The 20210-nt window shown below is 36.7% G+C and overlaps 1 protein-coding gene across 18 annotated transcripts in view; it reads left to right on the forward strand.

Annotated features, from left to right (window-relative positions):
- FAM13B (family with sequence similarity 13 member B) overlaps nt 1–20210 on the forward strand; it is a 117126-nt gene that overhangs the window by 93467 nt on the left and 3449 nt on the right. For 6 of the 18 annotated variants that reach the window (XM_082454554.1, XM_082454565.1, XM_082454564.1 and 3 more), the window contains 13 exons: nt 1948–2012; nt 4173–4221; nt 4682–4829; nt 7589–7654; nt 9064–9274; nt 9910–10039; nt 11221–11302; nt 12941–13170; nt 15370–15453; nt 15683–15778; nt 18210–18293; nt 18387–18550; nt 19091–19192. In XM_082454554.1, coding sequence (XP_082310680.1) covers nt 1948–2012; nt 4173–4221; nt 4682–4829; nt 7589–7654; nt 9064–9274; nt 9910–10039; nt 11221–11302; nt 12941–13170; nt 15370–15453; nt 15683–15778; nt 18210–18293; nt 18387–18550; nt 19091–19192 — 1511 coding nt within the window. The remainder of the gene's footprint in view (nt 1–1947; nt 2013–4172; nt 4222–4681; nt 4830–7588; nt 7655–9063; nt 9275–9909; nt 10040–11220; nt 11303–12940; nt 13171–15369; nt 15454–15682; nt 15779–18209; nt 18294–18386; nt 18551–19090; nt 19193–20210) is intronic. The other 12 variants (XM_082454566.1, XM_082454562.1, XM_082454556.1 and 9 more) reach the window with 7 other exon arrangements.

Genomic DNA, 20210 nt, shown 5'->3' on the forward strand with positions numbered 1-20210 from the left:
TCTCCTCTTGTGTTTCCCACTTAGAGAAGTTCCTTTAGCATTTGTTGTAGAGCTGGTTTGGTGGTGCTGAATTCTCTTAGCTTTTGCTTGTCTGTAAAGCTTTTGATCTCTCCATCGAATCTGAATGAGATCCTTGCTGGGTAGAGTAATCTTGGTTGTAGGTTCTTCCCTTTCATCACTTTAAGTATATCATGCCACTCCCTTCTGGCTTGTAGAGTTTCTGCTGAGAAATCAGCTGTTAACCTTATGGGAGTTCCCTTGTATGTTATTTGTCGTTTTTCCCTTGCTGCTTTCAATAATTTTTCTTTGTCTTTAATTTTTGCCAATTTCATTACTATGTGTCTTGCCGTGTTTCTTCTTGGGTATATCCTGTATGGGACTCTCTGCGGTTCTTGGACTTGGGTGGCTATTTCCTTTCCCATGTTAGGGAAGTTTTCGACTATAATCTCTTCAAATATTTTCTCGGGTCCTTCCTCTCTCTCTTCTCCTTCTGGGACCCCCTATAATGTGAATGTTGTTATGTTTAATGTTGTCCTAGAGGTCTCTTAGGCTGTCTTCATTTCTTTTCATTCTTTTTTCTTTATTCTGTTCCGCAGCAGTGAATTCCACCATTCTGTCTTCCAGGTCACTTATCCGTTCTTCTGCCTCAGTTATTCTGCTATTGATTCCTTCTAGTGTAGTTTTCATTTCAGTTATTGTATTGTTCATCTCTGTTTGTTTGTTCTTTAATTCTTCTAAGTCTTTGTTTGTTCTTTAATTCTTCTAAGTCTTTGTTAAACATTTCTTGCATCTTCTCCATCTTTGCCTCCATTCTTTTTCCAGGGTCCTGGATCATCTTCACTATCATTATTCTGAATTCTTTTTCTGGAAGGTTGCCTATTTCCACTTCATTTAGTTGTTTTTCTGGGGTTTTATCTTGTTCCTTCATCTGGTACATAGCCCTCTGCTTTTTCATCTTGTCTGTCTTTCTGTGAATGTGGTTTTTGTTCCACAGGCTGCAAGATTGTAGTTCTTCTTGCTTCTGCTCAAAAGCAGCTATTTTTAAAAATAGTTATTTTGAGGCATGGCATTGTTATACATATCTACAAATCTTGTTAATGTCTGTTTGACTTAACTGAAGTTAGCTGGATTCTCATACCTGCTTCTGCATTCTGTCTGTTCTATAGGTTCTTTTGTTTCTAGTGCATGAGGCCAATTTAGCTTCACAGAGATAAGTAGTCGGAAAAGAGAGAAGTATTTTAATAGCCTTTTACAGACTGTCTTTCATATTAAACAGAACTGCAGAAGTGGTAGTTCCTTAAGAAGAATCTAAGAAGATCAAAGCTTTTGTTGATTTCAGAGGTGATCATCAAAGACACTAAAAAGTTTACATAGTTGGAAGTAATGCACAAGGCATTTGTATTAGACTTGGTAGGTATTCATTTTAAGGGAGGAATAAGCATGGGATGATGTCACTAAGCCCATTGGAAAATGCAGGAGCCTTCTCTTGTGTTTCTGAGGTTCAGAGGTGTTATTTCAATTACGTGTAATAAAGGGATCTGGTGAACTACATGACTCCTCTGTTACCTGCTAGGAAGTTAACCAACCTGTATGTTCATGGCTGAGGAGAAAGAGACGTAGCAGACCATCATTTTCAGAGGAGAGAATTCTAAGGAAGGAAAAAGAATGTGATAGTAGTAGCAGTACGTATTGCCCACTGGGGTAGCAAGAAATGCAGGGTCCTTATTTTATACACACGCATGCAAACACACGTAAGACTCGGGTTTTGAGGAAGATAAATTACTCTCTGTAAAAAGAGATGCTAACATCTATAGACTGTTATAAGTAGTAGTTAAAGAGGGGCATTTGACTAACTTGTAATCTAATATCCTAATTTAGATCGGAAACTTCCTCTCATATGTAAGTGATGGGAACTCCATTAATACGGTGTTGTGTTCTTTTTGTCAGACTGTAGGTATACTGTTAGAGCCATGCAGTGACCGTGGTGATGGTGAAGATGGCTGTCTTGAGAGGTAAGCATTTTCTCTTGTTGTTGCTAATTAATTATTCATTTTGAGAATTGGAGTTCTTTACAGATTCTGGGGTGAATTTTTTAGATGAAGCTATCCATTATAACATACATTTTAGATGATCTAGAAAACCAAATGTCTTGTTTTGATGGTAAGTATAAAGCATATTAAATGCCCATAAATATTCAGAGTAGATGCAGGTTCAGACAGACATTAGTTATAACTCGGAAAACGTTCAGAAGGAAGAACACAGCCTTCTTGGAGACACTTAAAACTTTCAGCTGATTTGTAGAACAATTTGGGAGTTTATTGATATTCTGAATACATTTCAGTGAGTTAATTCATAGTCTTGGAACTATGGATAGCTAACTGAAAGTTTGTAACATAGTTGCATCAACAAATATGTAGGGATGTTTTTGTTCCCCTTCTAACTACTCCTCCGTGTGTCCCAGTACAGTCCTATGCAGTTGGTGCTTGTTTATGTCCTTGGCCAGCAGTAATGGAAGGGGGATCCCTGAGGCAATGAGTATTTCAGCCATATGTAGTCCCCATAGATACTCGATAGATAAAGTCCCTTTAAACAGAAGCTTTCTAGAATGTTTTAAAGTAGGTTTTGGGTGTCGTTACTCTTTTTATGATTCTTTAAGACATTGCTAAGAAGTGTGTTATAATTTTCTTCAGGATGATGATTTGATATTCTAAAAACACATTAGTAATGAAGTTGGAGACTAGATTGTAAATACTGAGAAGTCCCATACAGCATTACTAATTTGGTGATAGCCTGTTGGCAAGGGTAAACTTGCATTAATGCCATTGTCTCTCTTAATTGTGGGTAGGAAACCTGTTCTCTGAGGGCACGTAAATTCTTTGGAGCCATGTCTCTGGAGCGTCCCCATACTCTGAAGGTCCACAGATTTCCTGCTTACAGCAGTTCCTTGTGCTTCCTTTCAGGAGGCAGGAATGATCTTCTTCCAGCCCAGGGAATATTGGAGCTATGGGCTGAAGATAAAAGATTAACAGCATTAACAGGCATCCCCAGAATGATGACATCTGGATTTGGTAGAACAATAAGGATCCATTTAGTGAGGACTCAATCTTTTTCAAGAAAGCTCTTTCCCCTTCAACTTATGTATAGGTTAGCAAACTTGTTTTTAGACCCAAAGATTTTCTTGGTTAAGTGGATTACATTTTGCATGTTTAACACTCAATGTTTCTCAAATTTAGGTGATTAGGTCTTTTAGTCTGTTAGGGTAGAATTTAGCTCATCCCCCCCATTTGCTTCCACTCTAAGCAAAAGAGGGCCTTTGCTTCCCAGGGAATTTAGTTTGTTTCTCATGCTCAGCAAGAATACATATTTAGATCAAGACCTGTCTTCTTGCAGTTCTTTTATGCACACTCTTTTATGGCAGGGTAGGAGCAGCACCAGTGAGTATCTTTGTAAATTGCCACAGTGTCTTTGGGGAGGAGAACTTTCCCGCAGTCGGCATATTGATAACCTACTGTGATACTAGATACTGTGTTGACTGGTCAAATAGGTAGAGATTATTTGTGACAGCTTGCTTTAACACTTGTTCTATATGGGGGTTAATTTTTATGGGGGAATAAGTGAATTGAGATTTTATAAATTTCCTTTTTACATGTTACCATTATGTTTTTAGGAAGGAGAGGTTTAGAAGTAGTAACCTTGTTTTGATTGTAATAGAATACCATCAGATTTAAAATATAGGTACATAGCTATGCCTTTAAAAAATCTTTAAAAAGGAAAAAAATGTCCCAGAGTGGGAGAGAATAAAGTTATTTGGTTAAAACTAATATTTATTTTTATAAAATCTTTTCCATTATACATTCAGTTCTTTTGGTTTTTATTTATTGTGGATTATATTTTTCCTTTTAAAGTGTTTTTCTTTTGGGGGAGTGACTGTGTAAGGGGGTGGTAAATGTTACTTAATTTTTCTAAACCTGAACTGATTCTGTGGATCTTTTCAGTAGTGTGTGATTTTCAGATAATAAGGCTCCAAAGAATGGGCATATGTCCAGTTGTTGTTTTATTCTCTCACCCTGTAAATGCTAACTGTATGAGGAAGAGAGGAATCTAGGTAAGAAATATGCAATGATAGTAACCAATTTATTCTTAAAAGACTAATAACTTTACTTGATTTTTAGGAAAGAATATTTGTCATTTGACAGTGATAAATTGTCACACTTCATTCTGGTAAGAATTATTTTTCACTTATGGTTCTTAAAAGTTCGACTAGGTTTAATCTACCAGTTATTGTATCTGACCTTTAGCTCTTGGGTTTAATAGGTTTAAAGGAGATTGAAATGTAAATACTCTTACCAAATATTTTACAGTTAAGCAGCAACTTGATTTGCCACTTTTGTTTTTTTGTTTGCTTTTGTTTTTGTTTTTGTGTTATTTTGCCACTTTGGGTTACAAGAAACTTAGTTATGAAAACAGTTTTCTCAATTTGGGATCCAAACTTTGTCTTCCAGTAAGATGTATTATAAAACTGCACATGTGTATTTGAAAATAGTTTGAATGGTGGGAGTGGGACAGTTAACTGTAGGCACAGTAAACTAATGAAGACTACACAGGATATATGCTGGTTGTCTTTAAGCTGGGTGTGAAAAGCTTCTTGGTTGTGAAATGTATTCTTTATTTTAAAATACAGGATTCTAGTAGCAAGATATGTGATTTGAATGCCAACACTGAATCAGAAGTGCCAGGAGGTCAAAGTGTTGGTGTTCAAGGGGAGGCAGCATGTGTCCAAATTCCACATTTAGATCTGAAGGATGTTTCTGACGGTGATAAATGGGAAGGTAATTTTACCCACACACATTATTTTCCTGATAATGTTATTTGTAACTGAAATTACCCAAGGCAGTAATGAGATTACTGCCCTTTTCTTAGCAACCTTATTCATTTTTATTTGATTCATATAAGAGTGAGTGACTATTTTTACTCAAATGCACTAACGAAATTATGGGGCAACTATCTCATTGAACTAAAAGTTCTTATTTTATCCATTAGCTCTGAAGATGGATGTTAAAACTGATGAAAAAAATAAAATCAAGGATAGGATTTTGTTAATTGTTAAACCAGGTGCTGTCTCCCAGTTTTTGAAAGTCTGGTATGTTAGGGCTTGGGGATCTCACCACTTTAAACAGAGGGCTTATATATAGCTGCCTTTTCTTTATAATCATCAGGAATACATTTAAAAAGAAATTATCTTCAAGGTTATTTGTAAGTACGTATTGTACTGTATCCCTGTATCTCTGTGTTAGGTTATGAAGGTATGGGAGCAGGGTCCTAACAAATTTTACAAAGAAGAGAAATTTTAATTTTAATTTAAAAAGGCAAGCCACATGGGTGTATGTATTTGTCAAAACTCAGCAGATGTATACTTAAGACTTGTGTTTCATTGTATGTAAGCTTTTTTTAATCAAAAGAAGCAAAAACTGTAAATAAATACCAAACTTCAGTGAATGATTTGCATGCAGAAGTGTTTATGGGGAAGTATACAGGTATCTACAGTTTACTTTGAAATCCATGAAGAAAATAAGACGGTTAATGGAATGGGAATGTTATAAAGCAAGTATAGTAAAATGTTAATGGTAGAATCTAGGCGATTGGTATATAGATGTCCACTTTAAAATTCTCTCAACTTTGCTGTGTGTTTGTAAACTCTCAAATAAAATGTTGCGGTTGGGAGTGGAAGTAAGCAGCAAATTTGGATCCAGGAGGCCTCTGAATCATACACCTTCCTATGTAAATAGACAAGGAGACCACTCAGAAATCTTAAAGTTACATATTTGTTCACTTGGATGAAGATCCCTTGGTAATCTCACCTTTGGCGAGTTAGCCGGTGACATACAGTAGCAATAACAAGAGGAATTGCAATGCCAATACCACAGACTCCTTTTGCCACCTCAAGTCTATGTACCTGATCACAGTTGGAGCATTTTTATTTATTTATTTTTAAGGTATAGCCAATTTTCTAAAAGCCCCAAACAAGTCATTGTGCCAATCTTTACTGCTGTCTTTCCTCCTGCCCCCCCTCCCCCTTTTTTGGTCTAGATGTTTGGCATACCTAATGGCATATTATGTGTCTTAACTTAGACTAAATCAGGAAGTTGTCTTCCATTTACTTTGTTCTGGGTTATTCAGGATGTTTGGAATTTATGAACATGCTCCCCAGAGTTAGGGATATGTTAGCATTCTGGTGGCAGTGAAGATCAGATGTTCATTTTAGTTATTTATCCTGGCATGATCACTGAAAAGGAGTGGTGGTCAACAGAGCATCCCTTGAGCTGTAGTAGGAAAAGAGTCTGTGAAAGATGAAGCTGGGATTCTGACAGAGGATTTAATCCTGCTTCTTTTTGGAGGATGCAGATAAATAGCCCCTTACAGTCTTTGTCCTGAGGGTTCTGATCTTAAGTTTTAAGCATAGAAGACAATTTGTTTTCCATTGTCTGAGGAGATAGGACATTCTCTGTCCAGCTTCAGCTTTCTGGAGGCTTCCCCAAAGAGACCCTGATGGTAGGCTCTCTTTTGTTGCCTTGTCAGAATCCATCCTTTACAACTTGTGGTGGTAGGGAAAGTAGGTCACTATGTACTCCTGATCCCTGATTTTCAGTCTCTGAACTGCCCTGTTAGCTACCTGGCTCGACAGCTGTGACAAGTCCTCGTAGACCTCCTTCTGGCTCTTCCAGGAGTAAGGGTCAGTGACTTTCAGAGAGCCAAGAGCAGTAGACATCTGAGTAAACTTCTCAGTCATGAACTCTGCATGTGCTTGGGAGAGTAGCTGTTAGCAGACCATGTTGTTCTTTCCAACTGTGCCCCATAATACGGAGACTGATTTTCTACAACTGGGAGTCAAGATATTCTAAATAGTAGTCTTCCTTAAGAGACCAAATTACTTTAGACCCTACATACCTTGGAATCAGAGACATACCCCATTTGAAATGACTCTTAATAGAGAAGTAGGGTGACTTCAAATGGAGGACCACCTCACTCTTCCTAAGCATGTGGGTTTTGTTTTTTTGTATTGTTCAAAGGGTAGTCAGCAGAATGCAGTTCGCAAGCAGGTAGCACATGTCTGCCACCAGTATGCATTTGTAGCAGCCATCCAAAGATCTTGGTTTTTAATGGAAGTAGACAACATCTTTACTTTAGATTCTTTCCTGCTGACTCTTGAATGAAATACGGTAGGATCTTTTCAAAGAGCAAACTAAAGGAAATATTTTTCTGTCAAATCGTTTATACTGAAAAGCTTCAACAGTACCTGATTAAGTTTCCATTTCTTCAGTTTTATGTTTGAGTTTTAATAGAACAGCACTACTTTGATTTTTTTTTTTTTTTTTGCCTTGCTTGCTGAAACAGAAATGTATGTTTGTGTTTGTTTTTAAAGTTTGGTTAGTAGTAATTTCTTTGAATAAAGTTTTTGAGCAGAATGCCTAACTGGTTTTAGGGAAATGTTTTTGGTATCTTTGGCTTTGTGTTAGTTATGTGTATGGTTTGTTCTGACTGTGCTGTGTGTTCACTTTAGTATTTTTTGCCATTTTTTCCATTTTATTAGCGTCATGCCCTATCACTTTTCCCCTCATTGATTTCAAAACAATGCATCTGCAGAGAGATGGGGAGGGTAAGTATGGTTCACCATAGTTTAGCTTTTTTGCCTTTTTATGGTTCACTTTGTTTGCCTTCTTATTAGCCCTTCTCCTGCTGTCCCCATATATTAGGAAAACTATTCTGGGTTAAAGATGATACCCAGAAAATATTGTTTTTGTTAGTTCCTACTTTTCTTAAAACAGGAGATTTCTCATAAAATGTTTATTTCCTGTTATTTATTTTCTGGGAAGCAGGTACAAGGGTTGTTTTGAAAATCACTTTATTGCTGGGTTTATTATGGGATTGCACGCTTAGTACTCAATTTTTAGTTATCAGATTGATCTGGGCTTTAAAAACTAAATTAATTATGTTCTTATTACCCTGAAAAACAGTAATGCTTTAAATTGCTAATGCATAAAGTTAAACTAAATTAGTAGCAATCCGTAGGTATTGTGTGAAGAAAAAGAAAACATCATTCTTGATTTCTGACACTGTCAAGCCATTTTTGCATCCAGAAATACTTAACTAATTTTTGCTATTAAAAGCCACAGTATCAAAGTTTTACGCTGTAGTTATAATAAAGTTAACATGTAGATGGAAAAGTCCCGATCCCCACCCTGAATCCAGTGATACTTGAACATAATTTTGTATTTGGAGTATATTTGTGGGTTGTGTGTTTATCTATATGTGTTCTGTATGTAATCAAACCTTATTTGTGCAAAGACATCAAATGTCTTAACATGGCTTCATTTGAGAACATACAGGATAACTCCAATAAAATAAATGTGCTTAAGAGGGAGTAGTGCTATTAAATTTTGTCTTGGTCATACTTTTGGGTGTTTAATTATTAAAATATGTATTATACACAGGAATCCTGTAGCAGAAAATAACCACCACAGTTTAATGTTAGAGGCCAGGTACTGTCAGGTGAGTTAGCTGCTTTCGTTTGGGAAGGTTAGAATTCTTTTGGAGTCCAAGAACTCCATTTGGTAAGTGTTCTGAATAGCATGGGGAATAGCTTCCAGTTCCTAACATAGTCATTTTACAGTGAGGGATGATCTATTCACCTGGCAGCATTTGGCTAAGTTAAATTCCTAACTGACGACTGTTTAATGTTTGCTGTTTCTAAATGAAGACTTTTCCCTACTTGAAAAATAACATTTTAATTTTAAAGAGCTTGACAGTGTCCCTTCTTGCTTTGTGACTGGGTTCAGAAATTTAAAGTGTAACTCCTTATGTGAAATTAGAACTCTGAGCTGAACAATGAAGCTCAGACAATTTTAAACTATAGTAGGCTTTATGAAGACCCTAGTATCCCATAATTATTATATGAACCACTACATAATGATAAAGGTTTAAAGAACATATAGCTGATATTGTGTGACTTTTTTTCCATGTGGAACCAAGAGACCCATGGTACTATTCTTTGTGTTTGTTTTGCAGAGCCATTTCCTGCTTTTAAGTCTTGGCAGGAAGACTCTGAGTCTGGAGAAGCTCAACTCTCTCCACAAGCTGGAAGAATGAATCATCATCCTCTGGAAGAGGACTGTCCTCCAGTATTATCACACCGGAGTTTAGATTTTGGGCAAAGCCAGCGTTTCCTACATGATCCAGAAACATTGGATTCCTCATCTAAAGCACTTTCTTTTGCTAGGTATATGACTTTTATGTTCTTATGGGAGGTGAATCCTATCACATACCCAGGTCCTTTGAGAGATTTTAATCCTCCAGACCTGCAGTTGAGAGCTTTCTCCCCTATTTCATGAAGCATGCTTTTGTAATTTTTTATTTCGGGTGCCCCTAAATTCTGAGTTCATTGAGGTATTTTTGGGGTTTGCTCTCTAATAAGACATCTTTCCATGGTGTTTTTATTCATTTGTGACTGAAATATAGAACTCTGGAAGGGAGGCCGCAGGTGGAGCTCACCAATACTAGATGTTTTTATTGTCAAAACTTAAAATTGATCCTGAAAGTTAGAACCTTTCCTTTGCAGTTTGAACACCAAAAGAGCTCTGAGTTGCTAGATGTCTTTGTTTCTCTTCTGCCTTTGCCCAGACAACTTTTGAATGATTCCAGATTGTTTTCATCGCTACTCGTGTTAGCTAATTTTGTGGTCTCTAACATAGTTTAAGTTTCTTTTTACTACCTGTCCTTTAGTGTTAGAGACTTAATTTCACTTTAAAAATATACTTCTTGGTAATAGTATCATGTTTTATCAAGATAATAAGAGAGATGGTGTCGATAAATTAAAAATTTAACTAACAGTATTTGCCTCTTGTTTTAATTCAGGATTCGAAGATCATCTTTTAGTTCAAAAGATGAAAAAAGAGAAGACAGAACACCATATCAGTTAGTCAAGAAACTTCAGAAAAAAATCAGACAATTTGAGGAACAGTTTGAAAGGGAAAGAAATAGCAAGGTAAGTTTGTAGCATTGTCCACTGTGAGGTAGATCTGTTGGAACTTGGAGGACTTTCTTGGAGAGCATTAGTGCATCTCTTTCCTGGGAGAGAGAACGAATCTAAGATGCCCAGAGAAATAGTGATCATGTAGATCTGAGATTATATAGATCCTTAGCCTTCTGATTCCAGACCAGTATTCTTGCCATTGCACCATTGCATTTTTATATTTCTATTGGAAAACAGCTTGTAGAATTCTTAAAGCAAATACTTTACATTGACAAATCACGTTAATGCTGTGCTCTCTCAAAAACCACAGGTAGCCAGGGGAGGTGGGGGTGGAGGGATGAGATATTTAATAATTAGAACATGTGAAGTGGAAAAAGTCCTATACTTGGAGTCGGAAGACCCATATTCAAATCTGGCTTCTCCAGTTGCTAGGCCCTCCTCCGAGAGAGCTTTACTTAATATCTTGCCCTGTCTACTTAAAGTAAGATGAAATGAGGATTGAGTGAAACCTCTGCCATGGGAACTGTAAAATACTATTTGGGCATAAATTAAAATAACCATTGGGACTTCCTGGCGGTCCAGTTGTTAAGACTCCACGCTTCCACTGCAGGGGGCATGGGTTCAATCCCTGGTCGGGGAACTAAGATCCTGCATGCCGTGTGGCGTGGCAAAAAAACCAAAAAACAAAAAACCATTGCTTACCCACAAAGGTTTAAATGATTCTCTTTCTTTTTTTAGAATTTCATATCTTAATTTTATTGAGGTGTTAACAAATCTCTTAAAATACTATCTTTATGAAAGAACAGTGTCTATCTATGAGTAGATTTATAGTGGTAGAGTTGTTTTAGGTTGGATCATCTGGGAAACATTCTGAGACAGAGATTTCAGGGCGTGCGATTTCCAAGGGAGTGTTTAGGGAGAATTGCAGCTGTAAGGAGTGAGGCCAGCATGGTTTAGTAGAGGAGATTCCATGGGGTCTTAAGCTAGGATGGCTGCTCAGGATTGACCTGAATTGAGATGAGGGCGCCAGGCCTTTTTAATCCCACATAACCAGTCATGGATGCAGGCTGCTCTGGAAGAAGGGTTGTAACCTTGGGCCAGGCAGCTCCTTTGGGCAAAGGCAATTATCAGAGAGGGACTTAGCGCAGGTAGGGGGTTGATGAATCAGTGATTCTGTTTTCTTAATTTTTCAGCCCTCCTACAGTGATATAGCAGCCAATCCAAAGGTATTAAAATGGATGACAGAGCTCACCAAACTGCGAAAGCAAATCAAAGGTATAAAATGTGCCATTTTTCTAATATAATTGCATTTTAAAATATTCTTTATAATAATATCTGAGAATTATAGTTAGAATTTTTGATAATTTTAAATCTTGGACACTATCTGGCAAAATAAAAGTTCTCTTGTTCTTTTAGTAGTTATGGTCAAAGTTGCAATACTATATTACATTCTTCCAAATGTCTTTCATGTGTTTTTATTAGTAATAGTCTTTTGAAGGGTGCCCTAGATTATATATTCACAGGTGGTATTGTATTATGAAGTTTATATGAAACATATTTCAAATATTAAGCAGTTTTGGGTTTGGGTAGGTATTAAGAATTTTTGGTGGGTATTTCATCTAAGACTAAGAATAATCATCAGCCTTTTATACTACAAAGACTAAATTGTAAGTCGTCTCGAATTAAAAACTAGGTCGTATGTTACTGGGTGTCAGTCTAGTATAACACCTGCTAAGGTACATTTCCTTTGTGGGTGTTTAGTGAACATGCTTTTTAATAATTGTTAATACCTAAAAAATTATCTGTACCAAGTGTGGGTTTGTAATCTGGAGCATCACATTTTGGTTTATTCATTTGAATTTATTCAACAGAAATTTTAGTGTCTGTAAATACCAAGTACTTGAAGACATCTGAGGTTGTAGCAGTGAACAAGAGAAACAGGGTCCCTATTGTCATTGAGTTTATTTACATTCTTATGGTTAAATAAGTTCTACTACTTCTTTAGAATTTTCCCTTAAAATTCTGTCAAAAATTTCCTCGTTTAACACCAGTTTCCAACCATCAGTGAGAATCACTACCTTGAATGTATTACTAATGAGTGTCATTAAATTATTAGCCTCCTAACTAATTTCCCAATTTGCTTCCACTCTTACTGTCCTACAGTGCATTCTCTGCATAGCAGCCAAAATTATCTTTTATAAAAACTGTGTTACTATCTTGTTCATAGCTCTTCAGTGGGCTTCCCTTTCCACTTAGAATAAAGTCCAGACCCCTTACCCAGGCTTTCAAGGCCGTTTATACTCTGCCCTTTGCCCATTTTATCACTTTTCCTCATTTTCTGTTCCTTAAATATGTCGTGGTTTAGGGACCTTGCCCTGGCTGTTGCCTCAACTGGGGAGAAATGTTCTTCCCCTAAATCTTCTATGCTAGGTTAACTCCTTTTAAATCCATGTTCAACTAGGATGTCACCATCTCAGAAAGGCCTTCTTTGTCAATTCCATCCAAAGGAGTTGCTCTTCCAAAAAGCACAGTTCTTTAACATTGTGACATCATTCTATTTTATCTTCTTTATAGCACTTAGCACTCATTGAAATTATTTTGTTTATTAATCTGATTACTTAGTTTTTGTTTTTTACTTCCTGAATACATGCTCCATGACAACAGAGACCATGTTTGTTTGTTTACTACTGTATGCTCATCAGAGCATCTTACTTTAGTCGGCTTTCTATGAATATTGGTTGAAAGAAAAACCATATAGTTCTCTCAGTGTATATATATAATTTAAGTATTTCATGTGACTTTGTGTGTTGTAGATGTATACTTTGCTTTTGCATCTCTTGCATCTCTTTTGACCTAGCTTCATTTTAGCTAAAATCAGTATTACTGATCTACCCTCTTGGTTCTGAAATGTAGATGCAAAACACAAAACCTCTGATGGAGAGTTTGTACCTCAGACACGTCCACGTAGTAACACTCTTCCAAAAAGCTTTGGCTCTTCTCTAGACCATGAAGATGAAGAGAATGAAGATGAATCCCGGGTCATTCAGAAGGAGAAGAAGCCATCTAAGGAAGCAACACTTGAACTTATTCTGAAAAGACTGAAAGAAAAACGTGTTGAGAGGTGTCTTCCAGAAGATATCAAAGTAATCTTGAGCTATGGTTTTTGCCCAGACTAGCCTTTAGAATACCTGAAATAAAATAATTACAATAGTGGCATAAAGATGTCTAGGTAGTCTGCTGGCCTCAGTTTACTTTCCAGGTTTGTAGTTATAGAAGCATGTTTTTATCAGCACAACAGAAGTGCCTGAGTTGAAATAATAAAACTAAAAAAACTAGAATGTGGTCTGTTCACTTATATTGGAGGCAGTTAGCAAGATGAGTGTGTTAAGAGCACGAAATATACCTGAGTTTCAGTCTTGGCCTTGTATCTTAGTAGTTGTACGTATTAAACTCTTAGCTTATGCCAGTTCCTGACTGGTTATATTATGTGCATTCTGCCGCTGAGTCCCTTCAACAGCCATGTGACTGCGATTATGTCCATTAAAGTACTAACACAGTGTGGTTATGAGGACTAATTGAATGCATTTTTGTGAAGAACCATTACTTAGTATAGCCTATGCCTAGGGCAGTCCTGGTCAAAGCACTTGGCAACCAAGATCATTTATCAGATGAAATTTGCTGGGAGACTACAGAGGTAGATGGTCTCAGGTGAACTTTTGTCTAGGCAGTGATGAATCCTGATGTGCATTCCTATCTTGACAACAGAGTACACCTCATGATCGAAATATTGGAGTCTTTCTCCCTTCAAACAGAGCTGGATTAGAAATTCTAGTTGCTCCCCTCCCCAGTTTTTCTTTCATTCTTTATTTATTTTTGGCTGCGTTGGGTCTTCATTGCTACGTGCAGGCTTTCCCTAGTTGTGGCGAGTGGGGGCTACTCTTCGTGGCAGTGCACAGGGTTCTCATTGCGGTGGCTTCTCTTGTTGCGGAGCATGGACTTTAGGCGCCTGGGCTTCAGTGGTTGTGCTTCTCGGGCTCAGTAGTTGTGGCTCACGGGCTCTAGAGCATAGGCTCAGTAGTTGTGGTGCATGGGCTTAGTTGCTCTGCGGCATGTGGGATCTTCCCAGACCAGGAATCGAACCCGTGTCCCCTGCATTGGCAGACGGGTTCTTAACCACTGTGCCACCAGAGAAGTTCCCCCAATTTTTCTTGGTTTTGCTTTTATGTTATACCAGCCTCCTCTCCTCCTCACCCCCTTTCCTATAAATGATTTTGATTGGATTAGCTTTATTCAGATTCCTTTTCCTAGGTTTAAGGTTCAAGCTTGAGGTTGAAATCACAATGTTTTACAGAGTCTACACCTAGCTATCCTCTACTGAACGTACATAATCTAAAATGCTTGTTATAGGAAGTATGTATCCACTGAATTTTTTTTTGTACCTCTAATTTTCATTCTGATGACAAACAGGGTAGTTTTAATTAGTCCTAGGAGTAATTGGAGAGTTTATTTGGGTTAAAGTGTATTCTGTGGAACATTGGTTCATTGGTGTGTTAAAAGGTCATGCTATGGAACAAAGGGAGAAGTAGTTATGGGCAAATAAATTTGGGATTCCTGCCTACTACCATTAGAGTACTGAAAGATGGGAGAAGAGTATCTTATTATCAGTAGAAAGAAAGTGCCAGATGAAGGGGAACTGAAGTCATAGAGTAGAAGTCTAGGGTCACAAATTGACATTGTTGAGCTTTTTTCAGGATCTTTCCACTATACTGCTGCTAGATTTTAACAGTTTAGGAGAAACACCAGGTTTAAGAACTGTGCTTGGTGTGTGCACGTGTTTTGTGTATGTGCCCACACACAACAATATTATAGTTATAATGCTAATAAAAGATTATGTGCAAAATTAAATAAATAGGCATTTATTTTGTTTATTGTGTGCTGAGTAGGCACTGTGTAAATGCCTTTACAACGTATTAACTCATTTAGTCCTCATTAAAGCTCTGCGAGGTAGGTGAAGTATCCCCATTTACAGATCAGGATGTTGAACAAAAAGAGGCTAAGTAACTTACCCAAGGTACTAAGCTCTGGTATTCATAACTTATTCAGATAAAATATAATAAATCAAACCACCAAAGGCGGTTGGTACCTAGTTTTAGAAGACCAGATTCTCCAAGAGACTGAAAAATGTTGCCTGCAAATCCATAAGCAAAAGATGTGTTCTTATTAACCTAATCAAGAGTGGTAATGGGCTGCCCTTTCAACCAAATTATTTACATTGTGCTGGGGAAGGGAATGATGCTGCTAATGGGAGGGTTTTTTTTTGTTTTTTGTTTTTTTTATTCTAGAAAATGACAAAAGATCATTTGGTAGAAGAGAAAACTTCTCTCCAGAAAAGTCTTCTTTATTATGAAAGTCAACATGGAAGGCCGGTAATGTCTCTCTTGCTGAAAAGATTTGATTTTCTGTCTTAAAGAACATGAATCACTTTTGTGGCCCACATCTTCAGAGCTGTTTCATAGAGCATTGTTTCCTACATTTGGGAGATTGCCTACTTAATTAAAATAACTTTTTAAAAATTGCAGGGAAAGTCATATTGCTCAATGTTTTAGAAATTTTAGATTTCTGATGACTAGGTGATTTCCATTTTTCTTGCTTCAGGTAACCAGGGAAGAAAGGCACATTGTTAAACCTCTTTATGATAGATACAGACTTGTAAAACAGATGCTGACAAGAGCTAGCATCACTCCTGTCCTTGTAAGTAAAACATGCGAACATTTATCTAGTTCATTTTACCAAAACCTACTCTTTAAAAAAAAATTATTATTATGGTGGTATATTGGAGAAATACACAGCCAAGGTAACAAGAATTGTGTATGTAAGGTGAGGTTACTGCTTTAAAAGAATAGGAAATTAATAATAAATGCCTACTATTACCTCCCAGGCACTCTTATAAGCATTTTTACTTATGATTATGTCATTAAGTCCTGAGAAGTTAAGTCACAACAGGTGGAGAGGATGGTAGCCTCATTTCACAGATGATGAAACTGAAACTCAGGAGTGATGTGCCCAGGGTCACCTACTTGTAGAATTAAAAACTCGTATTTCAGACCCTTGCCTAATTTCTTTCCATTTAAATTCATGCCTTTGAAAATACATTACTTTTGTGATGGCCATCATGATGATGTTCACTTAATTGCACAATAATGTAAACTGATTTTTTTCAAGTTCATCTTTTTTAACAAAAAAGTCTATTAAAATAATACTTATTCATGTATATGTGCGTTTTTTTTGAGAAAAAATGAAAACTCAAATGCTTATGTGCATATTAAGTGCTATCCCCAAATTAACCATTAGATGGTATGGCTCTAGATGTCTCTCAGGCTCAAATAGAAAACAGCATGTGCCCATTCTGCATCATCTCCTAGGAATTAATTCTCTGGAGCTTATGGTTTGCTTAAGCTTGCAGGCCATTTTTATGTTGATGGCCTCTTGGAGTAAGGGTTCCCTTTAGGCTTCGACTCTCTGGCTACTCATTATTAGAATGTTCACAGTGGCCTTCTGAGCACCTTTTATTTAGCCCTTAAATAAACATTCTTTTTTAACTGGCTGTTTTTTTAGTTGGCCGTCTCTTAACAGTATTTAGATATAATCAGTTTTCTTTGAACAGTGAATCCTGTATAGTTTATAATCTTTTCACACATAAGATAGTTTAATACAGATTTTATCTTTTGATTACAAGGTATTTTTTGTGTGTCACTGACATTTTCATAATTCCGTAATAGTATAAATAGTCTTTGAATTTATTTATGAAAACCATCTTAGAATTCCACACATTTGTTTTTAAAAACTGAGTCTATAGGAAGCATTTCTAGATCTTATGGACGCCTAAATATGACTGTCATAAAGAGAAATTTGGAATCTAAAAGTTAAGCCAAGACAATAGGAAAGAATCGTTTTTCCAACAGATGGTGCTAGCAGTTCCTCAAAAGTTTAAACATAGAGTTACCATATGACCTAGCAGTTCTCTTCCTAGGTATATACCCAAGAGAACTGAAAACATATGTCCGCACAAAAATTTGTAGACAAGTCTTCAGAGTAGCATTGTTCATAATAGCCAAAGTGTAAAAACAGTCCAGATGTTCGGCCAACTGATAGATAAACATAATGAGGTATATCCATACAGTGGAATATTATTCAGCCATGCAAAGGGACGAAGTACTGGTACACACTACAACATGGATAAACCTTGAAAACATTTATGCTAAGTGAAAAAAGCCAGACACAAAAGGCCACATATTGTATGATTCCATTTATATGAAATATCTAGAATAGACCAGCCCATTGAGACAGAAAGTAGATTGTTGTTTGCCATGGGCTGGGGAGAGAGGGCTCATGAGTACAGGGTTTCCTTTTGGGGTGATGAAATGTTCTAGAATCAGATAGTGGTGATGGTTGTACAACTTTGTGCATATACTAAAACCCACTAAATTGTACACTTTAAAAGAATTTTATGGTATATGAATTATATCTTTTTAAAAATATTTATTTATTTATTTATTTATTTAGCTAGCAGTGCTGGGTCTTAGTTGCGGCACACGGGCGGGATCTACGTTGTGGCATGCGGGATCTTCTAGTTGCGGCATGCGGGATCTTTAGTTGCAGCATGCAAACTCTTAGTTGCGGCATGTGGGATCTAGTTCCCTGATCAGAGATCGAACCCGGGCCCCCTGCATTGGGAGCACGGAGTCTTAGCTACTGAACCACCAGGGAAGTCCCTATGGTATATGAATTATATCTTAATGAAGCTGTTATTTTTTAAAAAGGAGTATAAAGGGGTCCTCAGACCAAAAAAGTTGACAGCTTGGTTAAAAAGAAAAATGCTCCCAATTAAATAAATAATATGTCACACATTATTATTTAGAATTTTAAAACATTTATTGAATGAGCTCTTTTAGAATTACCTAGATGTAAATTATCATTTGTCACTCTTATGGATACATAACAAGAAAAAAGCAAAAATAAATTTAGTAAGGAATTCCTAAAAAATTTTCAAGCGTATGGTTAGAATTTTGAAAATAAAGTTTAAGATCTGTTAAACTTTATTTTAACTGTAATAGTGAAGTGAATCTTCATTGAACATTTTAAATACTTAAAATGTAACCCACTTATATGTTTATTGTTACAGGGATCTCCATCCACCAAGCGAAGGGGTCAGATGTTACAGCCAATCATAGAAGGAGAAACTGCACATTTTTTTGAAGAAATCAAGGTAATCCTTAAGAGAAATTATTCTCTGATCTTTTTCCTAAAGGAAAAATTGAAATCATGGCATGTTTGATTCTCTGTTTGGATATATTTTTAGGAAGAAGAAGAAGATGGTGTTAGTCTGTCCTCTGAGTTAACTGATATCTTGAAAACTGCTGTACAGGCACAGTCTTCATTGGAAAACTCAGAATCTGATATGGAAGAAAATCAAGAAAAACTGGCTCTAGATCTCCGATTGTCAAGTACTCGAGCAGCTTCTATGTATGTATCCTGGTTTGTGATTTTAGCCTATTCATGTAATAAAATTTATATGCAAAGAAATTCAGTGTTAAATAATTGAGTAAAGAAAAGAAATACACCCATTTTAAAAAGTGTGCTTTACAAATACATGTTGTGATTCACATTTTCTTTATTGAAAATTAGTGTGTTTTAAAAATTAAAAAAACTAAAATCCTACGTTTGCTGTATGACAAAGTGCTGGAACCAGCTGAGAGTCGTCTGTTAGTTTGTGCTCTTTCAGCTTCTTTACCTGATGTGGCCTTTGGTTCTAGGTCTTAGCCCTGGCGTTACTTTAGGATCATGTGGGAAGTTGTTTTGTTTTTGTTTTTGTTTTAAGTACTTAATGCAGAGCCCTACCAGCAGCTATTCTGATTTAGTTGCTCCAAGGTGAAACTTAAGACATTGGTATATTCTAAAAGCTCCCCAGCTGGCTTGATTTTGCAGCCAGGGTTAGAAACACTGTTAAGAACATAATGAATCAAAAGTGCCCTTTCAAATGTTTTCTTCCCATTTCAATTTTAGGCCCGAATTACTGGAACAGCTTTGGAAGGCCAGAGCTGAAAAAAAGAAACTACGTAAAACATTACGGGAATTTGAAGAAGCATTTTATCAACAAAATGGAAGGTTTGTTGAACATCACAAAATTGAATCTTCTTTCTTCTTAAACTCACAAGTGCCCATATGTTGAAATAAAGAAATATATAAGAATAGAAATAAATTGTGCATATAAGGATCTTAGCATTGAAAATAACAGTAAAAATCATTCCTTTATACTGTGCAGCCCTGCTGTTAATGGAAAGAAAAAGTCAGAGCTGGAGTAAACAACATCTGACAAAATATTTCAGGATTGTCCTAGAGAATGCTTGGTTGAGTGGCAGTTATTTTATGTTCCTTAATTCAGTATCCTCACCCTTTTGGAAGTGTTTGTGAAACGAGATCTTTTAGAAAGGGTCCCAAATATGAGTGGTATCCTCACTAGTTTGGATTCTTATACTGAGACCATTGCTGCTTAGGCTGCATGTTGGGTCATTCTAGGGCACATATTTCCAAGGTGTGTATCAGTGTGGCAGTCATGTGACTCCTATAATACAATATGGCAAGTGCCTTTATCTAACTGGGTAATGCACAGTGGACCCAGGGGGACTCTTTTAAAAGTAAGAAAAATACATTCTAATTCAGATTCTGGCCAGAAATGAGGATTATTTATCTCAGGCCTCAGAAAAGTTTTTCCATGTTACCACATGGTCTTACCAAGCCAGTAACTCTATAATAGCCCCCCCTATTCAGTTTCTCTTTGCAGTTTCAATTACTCCATGGTTAACTGTGGTCCAGAAATATTAAATGGAAAGTTCTAGAAATAAACAATTCATAAAGTTTAAATTGTGCACCGTCCTGAGTAGTGTGATGAAATCTCGTGCCGGCCTACCCAGGACATGAAGCATCCCTTTGTCCAGCATATCTTGCCCCTTAGTCAGTTAGTATCCATCTTGTTTGTCAGATCAGTCGTCACAGTATCTCAGTGCTTGTGCTCAAGTAACCCTTACTTTACTTAATGCCCCAAAGCGCAAGAGTAGTGATGCTAGCAATTCAGATATGCCAAAGAGAAGCCACAGAGTACTTCAGGTGAAAAGGGGAAAGTTCT

Source organism: Balaenoptera physalus (genome assembly GCF_965194825.1).
Source record: "Balaenoptera physalus genome assembly, chromosome: 3".
NCBI classification, from domain to species: Eukaryota; Metazoa; Chordata; class Mammalia; order Artiodactyla; family Balaenopteridae; genus Balaenoptera; species Balaenoptera physalus.